We start from the raw sequence: 16,662 nt of genomic DNA on the forward strand, positions 1-16,662 counted from the left end.
CTGCAGTGTTTGTGTTTAGCTGTAATTTTCCTCTTACTCATTTACTGTACCCACACATATTATATACAGTTTTTCTCGCCATTAAATGGACTTTCTAAAGATACCATTATTTTCATCATGTCTTATAATTTACTAAAAAAAAAAAAATATGAGGAAAAAATGGAAAAAAACACACTTTTTCTAACTTTGACCCCCAAAATCTGTTACACATCTACAATCACCAAAAAACACCCATGCTAAATAGTTTCTAAATTTTGTCCTGAGTTTAGAAATACCCAATGTTTACACGTTCTTTGCTTTTTTTTGCAATTTATGGGGCAATAAATACAAGTAGCACTTCGCTATTTCCAAACCACTTTTTTTCAAAAATAGCGCTAGTTACATTGGAACCCTGATATCTGTCAGGAATACCTGAATATCCCTTGACATGTATATATTTTTTGTTAGACAACCCAAAGTATTGATCTAGGCCCATTTTGGTATATTTCATGCCACCATTTCACCGCCAAATGCGATAAAAAAAAAAAAGTTCACTTTTTCACAAAATTTGTCGCAAACTTTAGGTTTCCCACTGAAATTATTTACAAACAGCTTCTGCAATTATGGCACAAATGGTTGTAAATGCTTCTCTGGGATCCCCTTTTTTCAGAAATAGCAGACTTATATGGCTTTGGGGTTGCTTTTATGCCCAGGAGTGAAGGGGTTAATTAGGGAGCTTGTAGGGTTAATTTTAGCTTTAGTGTAGTGTAGTAGACAACCCCAAGTATTGATCTAGGCCCATTTTGGTATATTTTATGCCACCATTTCACCGCCAAATGCGAGCAAATAAAAAAAAAACTTTACATTTTTCACAATTTTAGGTTTCTCACTGAAATTATTTACAAACAGCTTGTGCTATTATGGCAGAAATTGTTGTAAAAGCTTCTCTGGGATCCCCTTTGTTCAGAAATAGCAGGCTTATATGGCTTTGGCGTTGCTTTTTGGTAATTAGAAGGCCGCTAAATGCTGCTGCGCACCACACGTTAATTATGCCCAGCAGTGAAGGGGTTAAATTAGGTAGCTTGTAGGGAGCTTGCAGGGTTAATTTTAGAGATCAGCCTCCCACCTGACACATCCCACCCCCTGATCCCTCCCAAACAGCTCTCTTCCCTCCCCCACCCCACAATAGTAGCCATCTTAAGTACTGTCAGAAAGTCTGCCAGTACTAAATAAAAGAGTTGTTTTTTTTTTTAAATAAAAATAATAAAATATTTTAGCTGTGATGGACCCCTGCCTTAGCCCCAACCTCCCTGATCCCCCCTCCAGCTCTCTAACCCTCTCCCCTACCTAATTACCGCCATCTTGGGTACTGGCAGCTGTCTGCCAGTACCTAGTTTGGCCCCAAAAATCCCCCAAAAAGTATTTTTATTTTATTTCTAACTTAAAAACTATTTCTGTAGTGTAGCAGCCCCCCCACAATACCCCCACCCCCTCCCCCTCCCAGATCCTTTTATATTTAAAAAATTTTTTTACCTTTTAATCCCTTTCCTCCCTCATTCATTGGTGTCAGTGTGGCTAATGTGCGCACGTGCACGCGCGCGCCCCTCGTGCACGTGCACACGCATCGTGCACGCGCGCGCGCACCCTCACACCGGCGGACACTGGCACCATCGCTACCGGTGCAGAGAGGGCCACAGAGTGGCTCTCTCTGCATCAGAGGCTTGTAAAGTGGTATTGCAGGATGCCTCCATATCGAGGCATCATTGCAATACCCTCAGAGCTGCTGGAAGCATTTGTGATCGCTTCCAGCACTCTGTTAGACAACTGACGTACCAGGTACGTCCATTGTCATTAACTGTTAATACGTCAGTTGTCATTAAGGGGTTAAAGGGACACTAAACCCAAATTTTTTATTTTGTGATTCAGATAGAGCATGCTATTTTAAGCAACTTTCTAATTTACTCCTATTATCAATTTTTCTTCGTTCTCTTGCTATTTTTTATTTAAAAAAGAAGGCATTTAAGCTTTTGTATTAGTTCAGAACTCTGGACAGCACTTTTTTATTGGTGGATGAATTTATCCACCAATCAGCAAGAACAACCCAGGTTGCTCACCAATAATGGGCCGTCATCTAAACTTACATTCTTGCATTTCAAATAAAGATACCAAGAGAATGAAGAAAATTTTCTTAAAATTTCATGCTCTATCTGAATCACAAAATAAATAAATTGGGTTCAGTGTCCCTTTAAGTATAGAGATTTTACTGGACAGCCAGTTGAAATACTGGACTGTTCAGTTCAATATCGGACATCTGGCAGCCCTACTATATGCACATGCCTGAGTAGGTATATGCTTGGCGCACTGTGCACAGAGCATACTTACCTTTCACTGTACGTGTTAGTTTTAGATTGGCACTGTGCAAAAAAAGAAAAAAAATCTGCTTATTTTTAATTTTGCTGCTCAGTTGTATATTGAGGCTGTACTTTTTTACATTCCTTTAAACAATTAATGGGAGGTGACTATGTAAATTATTAGGAATAAATGCCATCATATAGTAATTTTCCTGACAGGCTGGAGAATTAATGGGGGCTTTCTAAAACATTAATTAGACCTAAGCTATTCACTGCTTCATTACAGAAAATTAAAGTTAATGAAGTACATGGGGGGATAGATAAGATGGATCAGTCTGAGAAAAATGAAAATCTCATTACTCATTGCAGATATTTTGATAGGTCCATTTATATTTTTGTTTTAATAAAAAAATCCCTTGCAAATTTCTTACATTAAAGTTGCATTGCAAGATGTTATAGAGACAAACAACCAAATAAAAGCTCTTTATTGTTTCCCTCCCTATCTGCAAGAGATGACAAAGTTCTTTGTTCAACCAAATACTCTTCTGACAAGATGTTTTGCTGCAGGAATACTCTTTATTCTGACAGGGAAACTTTCATATAAATGTGTTATGATTTTATAACTTGTTCTCAAGACACAGTAACACTTAGACATGTGCGTTTCGTTTCGTTCCGAATTTAAATTCGGACGCATTTGTCAAATTTGGAGATTCGGATCGATTCAAATTTCCGAATTACCGTAGCACCGAATCTAATGAATAAATCCGAATTAGTTCGGATTTATTTGTAACATTCGGATGGCCATGGACTAATCACAATTACGCTAGTATTGTACTGTATATTAGGTTATATCACTCTGCTATGGGTTACACCTAATATTACAGTACATAATACTAGTCTAATACACAGCACATCCCACCTAACACATACCGAATTTCCGAATTTCCGAATCGAATCCGAACCGAATACATCCGAATTTATTCGAATCCGAATTAATCCGAACAAATCCGAAACTAATGCATTTGAATGTATCCGAATCGATCCGAAAATGAAATTCGAAAACATCCGAATCGATCCGAAACGGACCGAAACAAATTTTTTCACCGCGTACAGTCTAGTAACACTTGCTAAGAAGTATTTAAATTGTCGTGGCTAGGAAAATATTTATTTTCTTTACATTTTATCAGTGTTACAAAATAGTTTCATGGCTGCTCAAGCTACTTTAGCTTCCCCTCACATACAGGGCTAATTTATTGTGCACTTCCACAAATGAGCAAAGTCGCCGTGTACGGATGCCTGGTAAATAACCAACAATTATAAGTGGCTGGTTATTGCTACCGTGAGCTCATAGTAGCAATTAGCACTCAAAAAATAAACCAGAGGTCAGACCTATGGTTAATTTTTTAAATGTCCCCCAAAATAACATGTGAGGTCCCTTTTTTTTAAAAAAAAAGTAGCATTTTTAAAAAACAAAAAACCCCAAACCTGCACTAAGCAGTTTTTGGGAGCTAACTTTGGCGGGTGTGGGTGTTAGAAAAAAAAAAAACCGGCACTGAAAAGTGCCTTTCTATTGCGGTCTATGGGAACTGAGTGTTCCCAGTAAATATAAATATATATGCTTAAAAACAGTCCTAAATAGTCCTAAAGCCCGTTAACACGGGCCATTTTTTGCAATACAGCGGTCCCACCCCTTGCTCTCTCTCTTCCTCCCTTTCTCTTTTGTGCTCTCTCCCCCTCTCTTTTGCGCTCTCTCTCTCCCCTCTCTTTTGCGCTCTCTCTCTCCCCCTCTCTCTTTTGCGCTCTCTCTCCCCCTCTCTTTTGTGCTGTGTCTCTCTCCCCCTCTCTTTTGCTCTGTCTCTCTCCTTTTTTTTTTGCTCTCTCTCTCCATCCCTCTCTTTTGCTCTCTCTCTCTCTCTTTCCATCCCTCTCTTTTGCTCTCTCTCTCTCTCTCTCTCCCTCCCTCCCTCTCTCCCCCCTTTCTTTTGCTCTCTCTCTCCCCCCTCTCTTTTGCTCTCTCTCCCCCATCTCTTTTGCGCTCTCTCTCCCCCCTCTCTTTTGCTCTCTCTCCCCCCCCTCTCTTTTGCGCTCTCTCTCCCCCCTCTCTTTTGCGCTCTCTCTCTCCCCCCTCTCTTTTGCACTCTCTCTCTCCCCCTCTCTTTTGTGTTCTCTCTCCCCCCTCTCTTTTGCGCTCTCTCTCCCCCCTTCCCTTTTGCGCTCTCTCTCTCTCCCCCCTCTATTTTGCTCTGTCTCTCTCCTTTTTTTTGCTCTCTCTCTCTCCATCCCTCTATTTTGCTCTCTCTCTCTCCATCCCTCTATCCCTCTCTTTTGCTCTCTCTCTCTCCATCCCTCTCTTTTGCTCTCTCTCTCTCTCCATCCCTCTCTTTTGCTCTCTCTCTCTCTCTCTCTCTCTCTCTCTCCATCCCTTTCTTTTGCTCTCTCTCTCTTTCTCCATCCCTCTCTTTTGCTCTCTCTCTCTCTCCATCCCTCTCTTTTGCTCTCTCTCTCCATCCCTCTCTTTTGCTCTCTCTCTCTCCCCCCTCTCTTTTGCTCTCTCTCTCCCCCCTCTCTTTTGATCTCTCTCTCTCCCCCCCCTCTCTTTTGCTCTCCCCCCTCTCTTTTGCGGTCTCTCTCTCTCTCCCCCCTCTCTTTTGCTCTCTCTCCCCCTCTCTTTTGTTCTCTCTCTCCCCCCCTCTCTTTTGCTTGCTCACTCCCCCCTCTCTTTTGCTCTCTCTCCCCCTCTCTTTTGCTCTCTCCCCCCCCCTCTCTTTTGTTCTCTCTCCCCCCTCTCTTTTGCTCTCTCTCTCTCCCCTCTCTTTTGCTCTCTCTCTCTCCCCCCTCTCTTTTGCTCTCTCTCTCCCCCCCCTCTCTTTTGCTCTCTCTCCCCCCTCTCTTTTGCTCTCTCTCTCCCCCCTCTCTTTTTCTCTCGCTCCCCCCTCTTTTTCTCTCGCTCTCTCTCTCTTGCTCTCTCTCTCGCTCTCTCTCTCGCGCTCTCTCTCGCGCTCTCTCTCGCTCTCTCTCTCTCGCTCTCGCTCTCTCTCTTTCGCTATCTCTCTTATGCTTTCTCTCTTGCCCAGCCCACTTTTGCCGCAAACAGCATAGCATGTCAGGTAAGGCCAGGTGTGTTTGTCCTCGTGCTGGCTCTACTGCACATGACAGCTTCGGACAAAAACTCTTGGCCTTTTATATTATAGGATGTGTTAATATGTGTATATATATACACATATTAACACATAAGTATACATATATATTTATATTTGCTGCCCATCGCTGGGCGACTTACCCCTTCGCTGTGCTAGTTTTCTTGCTCTCTCTCTCTCTCCATCCCTCTATCCCTCTCTTTTGCTCTCTCTCCATCCCTCTCTTTTGCTCTCTCTCTCTCTCCATCCCTCTCTTTTGCTATCTCTCTCTCCATCCCTTTCTTTTGTCTCTCTCTCTTTCTCCATCCCTCTCTTTTGCTCTCTCTCTCTCTCTCCATCCCTCTCTTTTGCTCTCTCTCTCCAACCCTCTCTTTTGCTCTCTCTCTCTCCCCCCTCTCTTTTGCTCTCTCTCTCTCTCCCCCCTCTCTTTTGCTCTCTCTCTCTCTCCCCCCCTCTCTTTTGCTCTCCCCCCTCTCTTTTGCTCTCTCTCTCTCTCCCCCCTCTCTTTTGCTTTCCCCCCCTCTCTTTTGCTCTCTCTCCCCCTCTCTTTTGCTCTCTCTCTCCCCCCTCTCTTTTGCTCTCTCTCTCCCCCCTCTCTTTTGCTCTCTCTCCCCCCTCTCTTTTGCTCTCTCTCCCCCCTCTCTTTTGTTCTCTCTCTCCCCCCTCTCTTTTGTTCTCTCTCTCTCCCCCCTCTCTTTTGCTCTCTCTCTCCCCCCTCTCTTTTGCTCTCTCTCTCCCCCCTCTCTTTTGCTCTCTCTCCCCCCCTCTCTTTTGCTTTCCCCCTCTCTTTTGCTCTCTCTCCCCCTCTCTTTTGCTCTCTCTCTCCCCCCATCTCTTTTGCTTGCTCTCTCCCCCCTCTCTTTTGCTCTCTCTCCCCTCTCTCTTTTGCTCTCTCTCCCCCCTCTCTTTTGTTCTCTCTCCCCCCTCTCTTTTGCTCTCTCTCCCCCTCTCTTTTGCTCTTTCTCCCCCTCTCTTTTGCTCTATCTCTCCCCTCTCTTTTGCTCTCTCTCTCTCCCCCCTCTCTTTTGCTCTCTCTCTCCCCCCCCCCTCTTTTTCTCTCGCTCCCCCTCCTCTTTTTCTTTCACTCTCTCTCTCTCTCGCTCTCTCTCTCTCGCTCTCTCTCACTCTCTCTCGCTCTCACTCGCTCGCTCTCGCTATCTCTCGCTCTCTCTCTTTCGCTCTCTCTTATGCTTTCTCTCTTGCCCAGCCCATTTTTGCCGCAAACAGCATAGCATGTCAGGTAAGGCCAGGTGTGTTTGTCCTCGTGCTGGCTCTACTGCACATGACAGCTTCGGACAAACACACTTGGCCTTTTATATTATAGGATGTGTTAATATGTGTATATATATATACACATATTAACATGTAAGTATACATATATATTTATATTTGCTGCCCATCGCTGGGCGACTTACCCCTTCGCTGTGCTAGTTTTCATGCTCTCTATCTCTCTCCATCCCTCTATCCCTCTCTTTTGCTCTCTCTCTCCATCCCTCTCTTTTGCTATCGCTCTCTCTCCATCCCTTTCTTTTGCTCTCTCTCTCTCTCTCTCTCTTTCTACATCCCTCTCTTTTGCTCTCTCTCTCCATCCCTCTCTTTTGCTCTCTCTCTCCATCCCTCTCTTTTGCTCGCTCTCTCTCCCCCCTCTCTTTTGCTCTCTCTCTCTCTCCCCCCTCTCTTTTGCTCTCTCTCTCTCTATCTCTCTCTCTCCCCCAATCTCTTTTGCTCTCCCCCCTCTCTTTTGCTCTCTCTCTCTCTCTCTCTCTCTCCCCCCTCTCTTTTGCTTTCCCCCCTCTCTTTTGCTCTCTCTCCCCCTCTCTTTTGCTCTCTCTCTCCCCCCTCTCTTTTGCTCTCTCTCTCCCCCCCTCTCTTTTGCTCTCTCTCCCCCCTCTCTTTTGCTCTCTCCCCCCTCTCTTTTGTTCTCTCTCTCCCCCTCTCTTTTGCTCTCTCTCTCTCCCCTCTCTTTTGCTCTATCTCTCCCCCCTCTCTTTTGCTCTCTCTCTCCCCCCCTCTCTTTTGCTCTCTCTCCCCCCCTCTCTTTTGCTCTCTCTCTCCCCCCTCTCTTTTTCTCTCGCTCCCGCCTCTTTTTCTCTCTCTCTCTCTCTCTTGCTCTCTCTCTCTTGCACGCTCTCTCTCTCTTGCGCGCTCTCTCTCGCTCTCTCTCTCACTCTCTCTCGCTCTCTCTCACTCTCTCTCTCTCGCTCGCGCTCTCTCTCTTTCGCTCTCTCTCTTTTGCTTTCTCTCTTGCCCAGCCCACTTTTGCCGCAAACAGCACAGCATGTCAGGTAAGGCCAGCACATGACAGCTTCGGACAAAAACACTTGGCCTTTTATATTATAGGATGTGTTAATATGTGTATATATATATATACACATATAAACACGTAAGTATACATATATATTTTATATTTGCTGCCCCCTTCGCTGTGCTAGTTTTCATACCGTGTGTTACGGCATGAGAACGAGGCTCCCATATGCCTTGTGCAACCTTAAGTTAAAGTTGGTGGTGGCATATGGCATCTATTTATATGATGATGCAAATGAAGTCATAACATTTTATTAAATAAAAAGGGATCTTAGGGTCCTATCAGTCAGTTTTTTTTAATTGCAGTGTGTGAAAGTGCATTTATTTATTATATTCTAACACATCCCTATAGCAACAAAGAATAAGTATTACACAAATACACACATCTGTTGGAAACATTATTTTATTTGGAAAAAAAATGTTTCTCCAGAAAGTCACATTAAAAAGAAAAACAATACCGGCTTTTAGCCCTGAAAAGGAACACAGTTAACATTATTTCTAAGAAGGAAACTAATAAAAAGCCTGCACTGGTTAAGCTGAGGGCTAATGTGTTGTTTTTATACAATATAGATAGCACTGATATACAGTAGTAAAGCACAATATAATTGTCTGTGAATTTCCCACAACAGGACACTAACAGGGAAGTGTTTAGTTTAAAGGGACAGTCAACACCAAAATTGTTATTGTTTAAAAAGATAGATAACACCTTAACTAACCATTCCCCAGCTTTGCACAACCAATATTGTTATATTAATATACTTTATAACATTTAAACCTCTAAATTTCTTCCTTTTTTAAACCACTACATACAGCCTCTTAATCACATGCTTTTTTTATTAGCTGCTAGTTCATGTGAGCCATGTAGATAACGTGGAGTTATGGCTGACACTGCACTAATTGGCTAAAATGCAAGTCAATAGATAATAAATAAATAGCCATGTGACCAGGAGGCTGTCAAAAGAGGCTTAGATACAAGGTAATCACAGAGATAAAAAGTATATTAATATAACGGTGTTGACTGTGCAGAACTGGGGAATGGGTAATAAAGGGATTATCTATCTTTTTAAACAATAACAATTTTGGAGTTGACTGTCCCTAAGTGTTCCATATGTGAATCATTGTGCGTATATAACAGACAAACATAAACTGCATTTAAATGATAAAAGCACATATTTGCTTAGTCATCCTATTGTCTGTGTAGAGTAGAACATGCTGGGAAAAAAACATATTGGTGTACATGAAAATGTGGTGAGTAAAGTGACCTTTTTGTGCACATTGTGTCTCGGGTGTAGCTGTCTTTATTGCACATTACCACGGATTGCACATGGCTCTATATCCGTGCAGAGCAGTGTGCGTGTGTGTATTGCAAGTCTGAGGAATATATATTATTTAATATGCTTTGTTGTAGTGCAGGGCATGGACATTCTAGATATTTTCTTTTGTAGCATCAGACACAGTATTCTATTCACTCTATCTGGATGCCAGTAGTTGAGCTTCCAAGATTTCTCGTGCTTTCATGAGTGCGCTTTCAGAAGGAATGACCAAATCTGGTGCCACACCTTTGCCTTCCCAAGACATTCCATCTTCAGCACTAGCAGAACGGGATGTGGGAATAGTGAGGTAGAGATGAGTATCATCCACATGGTAGGTCTGTGGGGGATGGCATCCACCACTGGTCACCTCCCCTACCACATATGCCCTGCCCAACCTCTTCATAATGTACACAAACTCCTCTGCGGCTCCCTGTGTCATGGAGCTTGTTAGGATGATCAGACTTTTCATTGAGCCATAGGAAGACCCTGCACAAGTGAAGGAAAATTAATTATAACATGTTTTACCAAAATAAAAGAAACAACCCATCAGTGATTATGTTTACTAGAGAATTTATCAAGGAAAACAAATAATGTCTGGAACATTTTTCCTTATGAGAATAATTGGCAAATGTTACAATGAAGGGAGCTGACTATAAACTTTTTCTAACCCGCACAAATTAATCCCATAGATTACAGAAGATCTAAAGTGTTAAACAATGGGTGCATTTTGTCTTCTTTTTCTGTTACGTTTATTATAATTCTGTTTTAATTTATTAGCAACCTATAGAAGGAACTAGAGCTTTAGGGGCCGATTTAATAAGGGCCGAATGGCCCTGAATGTAACTGTTTCTGTGTGAGCCTTCCTTAACTTGTACGCCTCCTCCGAGGCAGCGGACAGCAATCCGCCCGATCGCATACGATTGGGTTGATTGTCACCCCTGAATCTGCAGGGGACGGCATTGCACAAGCAGTTCACCATGCTGTCGGCATTTATTGATGTGCGGTGTACATGATCCGCTACAGCGGATTATGTCCGCTCGCACTTTGTTAAATCGGCCCCTTAGAGTGCAGTACTCAGCATTAAAACACTATATTACCTAAAATAGAATTGTTAAAGAAGAAGTTTGAAAACAGACTGCAAGAACCTCTATCTTTGGATAGGCAATGTCCAAGTATTCAGTAGTAGTAAGTAAAAGCAGAGCTGTGTGGTTGTTTCCTGTTGCCAGTCAACAAACAGCTAAAGACAAGTTGCTAGTAGAACAATGCTATACATAGTGCTATATAGTGGTAATGTTCCATGCACGCTCCTAAGCCTACCTTAGTATGCTAACACGGAAAGGAGCTACATTTCAAGAATGGATAACAAGACAAGTGGTACATTTTATACTAGAAGAAAATTGGAAGGTTTTTAAACTGACCCAAAATATTTTTTTTTTCTAGATGCAACATCCAGTTTACTGTTTATTTTATATCACTTACTACTAAAGGCTCCTCATTAAAATTAAAATTCCATAAATCTCACAACCATGTCTATACCCCATGTTCACTGCCTCTAAGTTTTTAAAACCTTTGTACTTGATTCTGCACATTCCATCCCTCCAACACCATCTCACATGCATATATAGGGGCCGAATTATCAAGCTTCAAATGGAGCTTGATGCCCCTGTTTCCGCGCGAGCCTTCAGTCTCTCCGTAAACAGGAGTTATGAAGCAGCGGTCTTAAGACCGCTGTTCCATAACTTGTCCGCCTGCTCTGAGGCTGCAAACATCAATCCGCACAATCCTATACAATCGGGCTGATTGACACCCCCTGCTAGCGGCCAATTGGCCACAAATCTGCAGGGGGAAGCATTGCACAAGCAGTTCACAAGAACTGTTTGTGCAATGATAAATGCTGACAGCGTATGCTGTTGGCATTTATTAATGTGCGGCGGACATAATACGCTACATCGTATCATGTCCGCTCGCACTTTCATAAATCGGCCCAATTGAATGTCTTTAATATGGTCATTAGAACTGCTTCATAAATGTAAAATGAATCAGCATAAGAACAGTAAAGTCAAATTAAAATGTCATGATTCAGATACAGTACATCATTTTATTAAACAACTTCACTTCTATAATCAAAACTGCTTTATTCATTGGATATAGTACGTTGACGAGTTAATCTAGTTAGGCTCATGAAAGCTCCGGAGCATGCACGCGTGTTTAGTACACTACGGCAGCAGTGTTTTGTTACATTGTTTTAAGCAGTGTTGTACATTATTGTAAACACTGCTGTAATAGGGCTAGATTACGTGTGGCGTGCTTACTGTAAGGGGTATCTCGCAGCTCTTTGCGCACATTAGTAGCGTGAGTATTACAAGATGAAAGCAAACATGTTAGCTTCAGCGCAATTGAACTTAATGCATGTTGGGTTAGCGCGACTTCAGAGCGCTGGCTAACTGTTACACAACTAAAAAGTTGCACAAAACACATAAAAAAAATCAATTTTACAGAACAGTTACACTCATAATAACATTGACTTATAAAAATTATTTAAAAAAAATATTGCATAAAAATGTTATAAAAGCTCAAAGATATGAGGTCTCGGGTGTTAGAAAAAAAAAAGGTAGGGAAAGGGCTTTACTATAGAGATACATACATATACATGTCTAAGGGGGAGATTTGATAAGCAGAGGATGCTGCTATCTCCGTGCGAAGTTTTACAGCTCGCCGGAAACAGAAGTTAAGAAGCAGCGGTCGTAAGACCATGGCTCCTTAACTTCTGAACTGCAATCCCAATCAGATACGATCAGGATGATCTCCCAATCAGACACCACCAAAAACATGCACAGACTCCTGCCTATTTTTACACGTCCACCACTGCAGCATGCAGGGAACTGTAGTTCCCTCTACTTCAAAGCTGATAACAGCTGCAGATATTGCATGTCATAGTGCTGGGATGGACATAAAAATAATACCAGAGCAAGTGTTGCATATATAAAAGAATGAAATAAGTAAACAGTCATGGTGAAAAAATGTGACGTTTTGGTGTCCCTTCAAAAACTTCTGGGGACAAAGGAACTGTGTGTAAATGTGACAATACCGGTAAAAATTAGATGTCACTCTATGCTCCTGAGTACCTATGAACCTAGAAAAAACAAACAGGTCTCCGGTACAGCAGCGTGTACAACACACCAGTGCTCAACCCTTAAAAATCAGCACAGTATACGATAACTAAGACCCCACCTGTATCTCAATCAAACAGGTGTTGGTTATCAATCAACAAAAACATCAAAAAGTTTGGCGTGTATGTACAGTATTATAACGGTCAACAGTGAAAGTCTCCCATTTTGAAAGACAAAAGTCCCATCCAGTTTAGGTCAATTAAAATTTAACTTTTATTAAGCATTTGTAAAAAACAAACTTTTACAGACCTGGATCGAGTTCTTAGTGACAGTAGTATGTACTTAAGTAAATACCTCCGATACCCACTGTGGCGTCACTAGACGCGTTTCGCCGGAGGTTTCTCAATAGTGACTTACAGGATAGTCTAAACCGCTAACCTTTAAACACCCCTCTGATCACGTGACCCCCATTCACAACAACGGAAGCCTCGTTTCAGTACATGTCTTAACCAATAATAAAAGGACAGTATAGCTGTTTAACTGTTGCTAGGTAGAACTTTTGACCACATAGTTAAACTATTTCTATATTTATCGCAACATTGTATTCACAATTCTATTTAGCAGAGTATATAACCAAATAGTATATACAGGGAGTGCAGAATTATTAGGCAAATGAGTATTTTGACCACATCATCCTCTTTATGCATGTTGTCTTACTCCAAGCTGTATAGGCTCGAAAGCCTACTACCAATTAAGCATATTAGGTGATGTGCATCTCTGTAATGAGAAGGGGTGTGGTCTAATGACATCAACACCCTATATCAGGTGTGCATAATTATTAGGCAACTTCCTTTCCTTTGGCAAAATGGGTCAAAAGAAGGACTTGACAGGCTCAGAAAAGTCAAAAATAGTGAGATATCTTGCAGAGGGATGCAGCACTCTTAAAATTGCAAAGCTTCTGAAGCGTGATCATCGAACAATCAAGCGTTTCATTCAAAATAGTCAACAGGGTCGCAAGAAGCGTGTGGAAAAACCAAGGCGCAAAATAACTGCCCATGAACTGAGAAAAGTCAAGCGTGCAGCTGCCAAGATGCCACTTGCCACCAGTTTGGCCATATTTCAGAGCTGCAACATCACTGGAGTGCCCAAAAGCACAAGGTGTGCAATACTCAGAGACATGGCCAAGGTAAGAAAGGCTGAAAGACGACCACCACTGAACAAGACAAACAAGCTGAAACGTCAAGACTGGGCCAAGAAATATCTCAAGACTGATTTTTCTAAGGTTTTATGGACTGATGAAATGAGAGTGAGTCTTGATGGGCCAGATGGATGGGCCCGTGGCTGGATTGGTAAAGGGCAGAGAGCTCCAGTCCGACTCAGACGCCAGCAAGGTGGAGGTGGAGTACTGGTTTGGGCTGGTATCATCAAAGATGAGCTTGTGGGGCCTTTTCGGGTTGAGGATGGAGTCAAGCTCAACTCCCAGTCCTACTGCCAGTTTCTGGAAGACACCTTCTTCAAGCAGTGGTACAGGAAGAAGTCTGCATCCTTCAAGAAAAACATGATTTTCATGCAGGACAATGCTCCATCACACTCGTCCAAGTACTCCACAGCGTGGCTGGCAAGAAAGGGTATAAAAGAAGAAAATCTAATGACATGGCCTCCTTGTTTACCTGATCTGAACCCCATTGAGAACCTGTGGTCCATCATCAAATGTGAGATTTACAAGGAGGGAAAACAGTACACCTCTCTGAACAGTGTCTGGGAGGCTGTGGTTGCTGCTGCACGCAATGTTGATGGTGAACAGATCAAAACACTGACAGAATCCATGGATGGCAGGCTTTTGAGTGTCCTTGCAAAGAAAGGTGGCTATATTGGTCACTGATTTGTTTTTGTTTTGTTTTTGAATGTCAGAAATGTATATTTGTGAATGTTGAGATGTTATGTTGGTTTCACTGGTAAAAATAAATAATTGAAATGGGTATATATTTGTTTTTTGTTAAGTTGCCTAATAATTATGCACAGTAATAGTCACCTGCACACACAGATATCCCCCTAAAATAGCTATAACTAAAAACAAACTAAAAACTACTTGCAAAACTATTCAGCTTTGATATTAATGAGTTTTTTGGGTTCATTGAGAACATGGTTGTTGTTCAATAATAAAATTAATCCTCAAAAATAAAACTTGCCTAATAATTCTGCACTCCCTGTAGAATCGTTTAGAACAAACTGTACACTTTTATAACGGTAACATTAAAAACTAAACTAAATATACAATTTAAAATTACACGAATAAGAGATGAAGATAGAAAAAGATACCTATGAACCTACCTAGATTTAATATTCAGCAAAAGATATTAAAAAATTTGATAATAGAAGCAAATTAGGAATCTGTTTAAAATTGCATGCTCTATCTGAATTATGAAAGTTTAATGTTGACTGTACTGTCCCTTTAACTATTCCTAAGAAATCTAATAAAAGCACTGGACAAATAGAGGATTCATATGATTGGTTTTACTAATGTTTCCAACAGAACAAAGGTCAAGGATCTCAATACACACAGAGAGAAGTGCACTCACAACCAGCTCAATAACATTGTTAGCCTTCTTTTACCCCAGTAATGCTTTTCACAGAGTAGAACTTTCCTGTAGTATATCAGTCTGATCCCCCCTATTACAGTTTGAGCTTGCATTCTATTGGCTGTTCCAATCATCCAATAGAATGCAAGCTCAATCCTATTGGCTGATTGGATCAGCCAATAGGATTGAAGCTCAATCCTATTGGCTGATTGCATCAGCCAATAGGATTTTTTCACCTTTAATTCCAATTGGCTGATAGAATTCTATCAGCCAATCGGAATTCAAGGGACACCATCTTGGATGATGTCATTTAAAGGAACCTTCATTCTGCAAGAAGACGTCGATTGAAGAGGATTCTCCACGCCGGATGTCTTGAAGATGGAGCCGCTCTGCACCGGATGGATAAAGATAGAAGATGCCGTCTGGATGAAGATAGAAGATGCCATCTGGATAAAGACTTCTGCCGTCTGGATGAAGACTTCTGCCGACTTGGATGAAGATTTCGGCCGCTTGGATGAAGACTTCTGCCGGCTTCGATGAGGACTTCTGCCGCTTCGTTGAGGATGGATATCGGGTCTTCAAAAACTGAAGTGCATCTTCGGGGGTTAGTGTTTTTTTTTTGAAGGGTTTATTGGGTGGGTTTTATTTTTAGATTAGGGTTTGGGCAGAAAAAGAGCTAAATGCCCTTTTAAGGGCAATGCCCATACAAATGCCCCTTTCAGGGCAATGGGTAGCTTAGTTTTTTTTAGTTAGGATTTTATTTGGGGGTTGGTTGTATGAGTGGTGGGTTTTACTGTTGGGGGTTGTTTGTATTTTTTTTTACAGGTAAAAGAGCTGATTTCTTTGGGGCAATGCCCTGCAAAAGGTCCTTTTAAGGGCTATTGGCAGTTTAGTTTAGGCTACGTTTTTTTTATTTTGGGGGGGCTTTTTATTTTGATAGGGCTATTAAATTAGGTGTAATTAGTTTAAATATCTGATCATTTATTTGTTTTATTTTGTGTAATTTAGTGTTTGTTTGTTTTTGTAATTTAGTTAATTGTATTTATTTTATGCAATTTATTTAATTGTATTTAATTAATGTAATTTATTTAATTGTAGTGTAAGGTTAGGTGTTAGTTTAAGACAGGTTAGGTTTTATTTTACAGGTAAATTTGTATTTATTTTAGCTAGATAGCTAGTAAATAACTATTTACTAACTAGTCTACCTAGTTAAAATAAATACAACCTTGCCTGTGAAATAAAAATTAAACCTAAGTTAGATACAATGTAACTATTAGTTATATTGTAGCTAGCTTAGGGTTTATTTTATAGGTAAGTATTTAGTTTTAAATAGGAATTATTTAGGTATTAATAGTAGGTTTTATTTAGATTTATTTTAAATACATTAAAGTTAGGGGGTGTTAGGGTTAGGGACTAATAACTTTAGTATAGTGGCTGCGATGTTGAGGGCGGCAGATTAGGGGTTAATAAGTGTAGGTAGGTGGCGGCGACGTTGGGGGCGGCAGATTAGGGGTTAATAAGTATAGGTAGGTGGCGGCAATGTTGGGGGCGGCAGATTATGGGGTTAATAACTAATGTAGGTGGCGGCGACATTGGGGGTGGTAGATTAGGGGTTAATAGCTGTAATGTAGGTGTCGGCGGTGTCAGGGGCGGCAGATTAGGGGTTAATAAGTGTAATGTAGGTGGTGGCGACATTGGGGGCGGCAGATTAGGGGTTAATAAGTGTAGGTAGGTGTCGGCGATGTCAGGGGCGGCAGATTAGGGGTTAATAAGTATAATGTAGGTGTCGGCGATCTCAGGGGCAGCAGATTAGGGGTGTTTAGACTCGGGTTTATGTTAGGGTGTTAGGTGTAAACATAACTTTTCTTTCCCGATAGGAATCAATGGGG

At 41.5% G+C, this 16,662-nt stretch overlaps 1 protein-coding gene across 1 annotated transcript in view; it reads right to left on the reverse strand.

Annotated features, from left to right (window-relative positions):
* Positions 1 to 9,192: 9,192 nt before the first annotated feature.
* RBP3 (retinol binding protein 3) overlaps positions 9,193 to 16,662 on the reverse strand; it is a 35,229-nt gene continuing 27,759 nt past the window's right edge. The window contains exon 4 of the mRNA XM_053692893.1: positions 9,193 to 9,570. Within this exon, the coding sequence (XP_053548868.1) occupies positions 9,242 to 9,570 (329 nt within the window). The 3' untranslated portion in view covers positions 9,193 to 9,241. The remainder of the gene's footprint in view (positions 9,571 to 16,662) is intronic.

Source organism: Bombina bombina, chromosome 9 (assembly GCF_027579735.1).
Source record: "Bombina bombina isolate aBomBom1 chromosome 9, aBomBom1.pri, whole genome shotgun sequence".
NCBI classification, from domain to species: domain Eukaryota; kingdom Metazoa; phylum Chordata; class Amphibia; order Anura; family Bombinatoridae; genus Bombina; species Bombina bombina.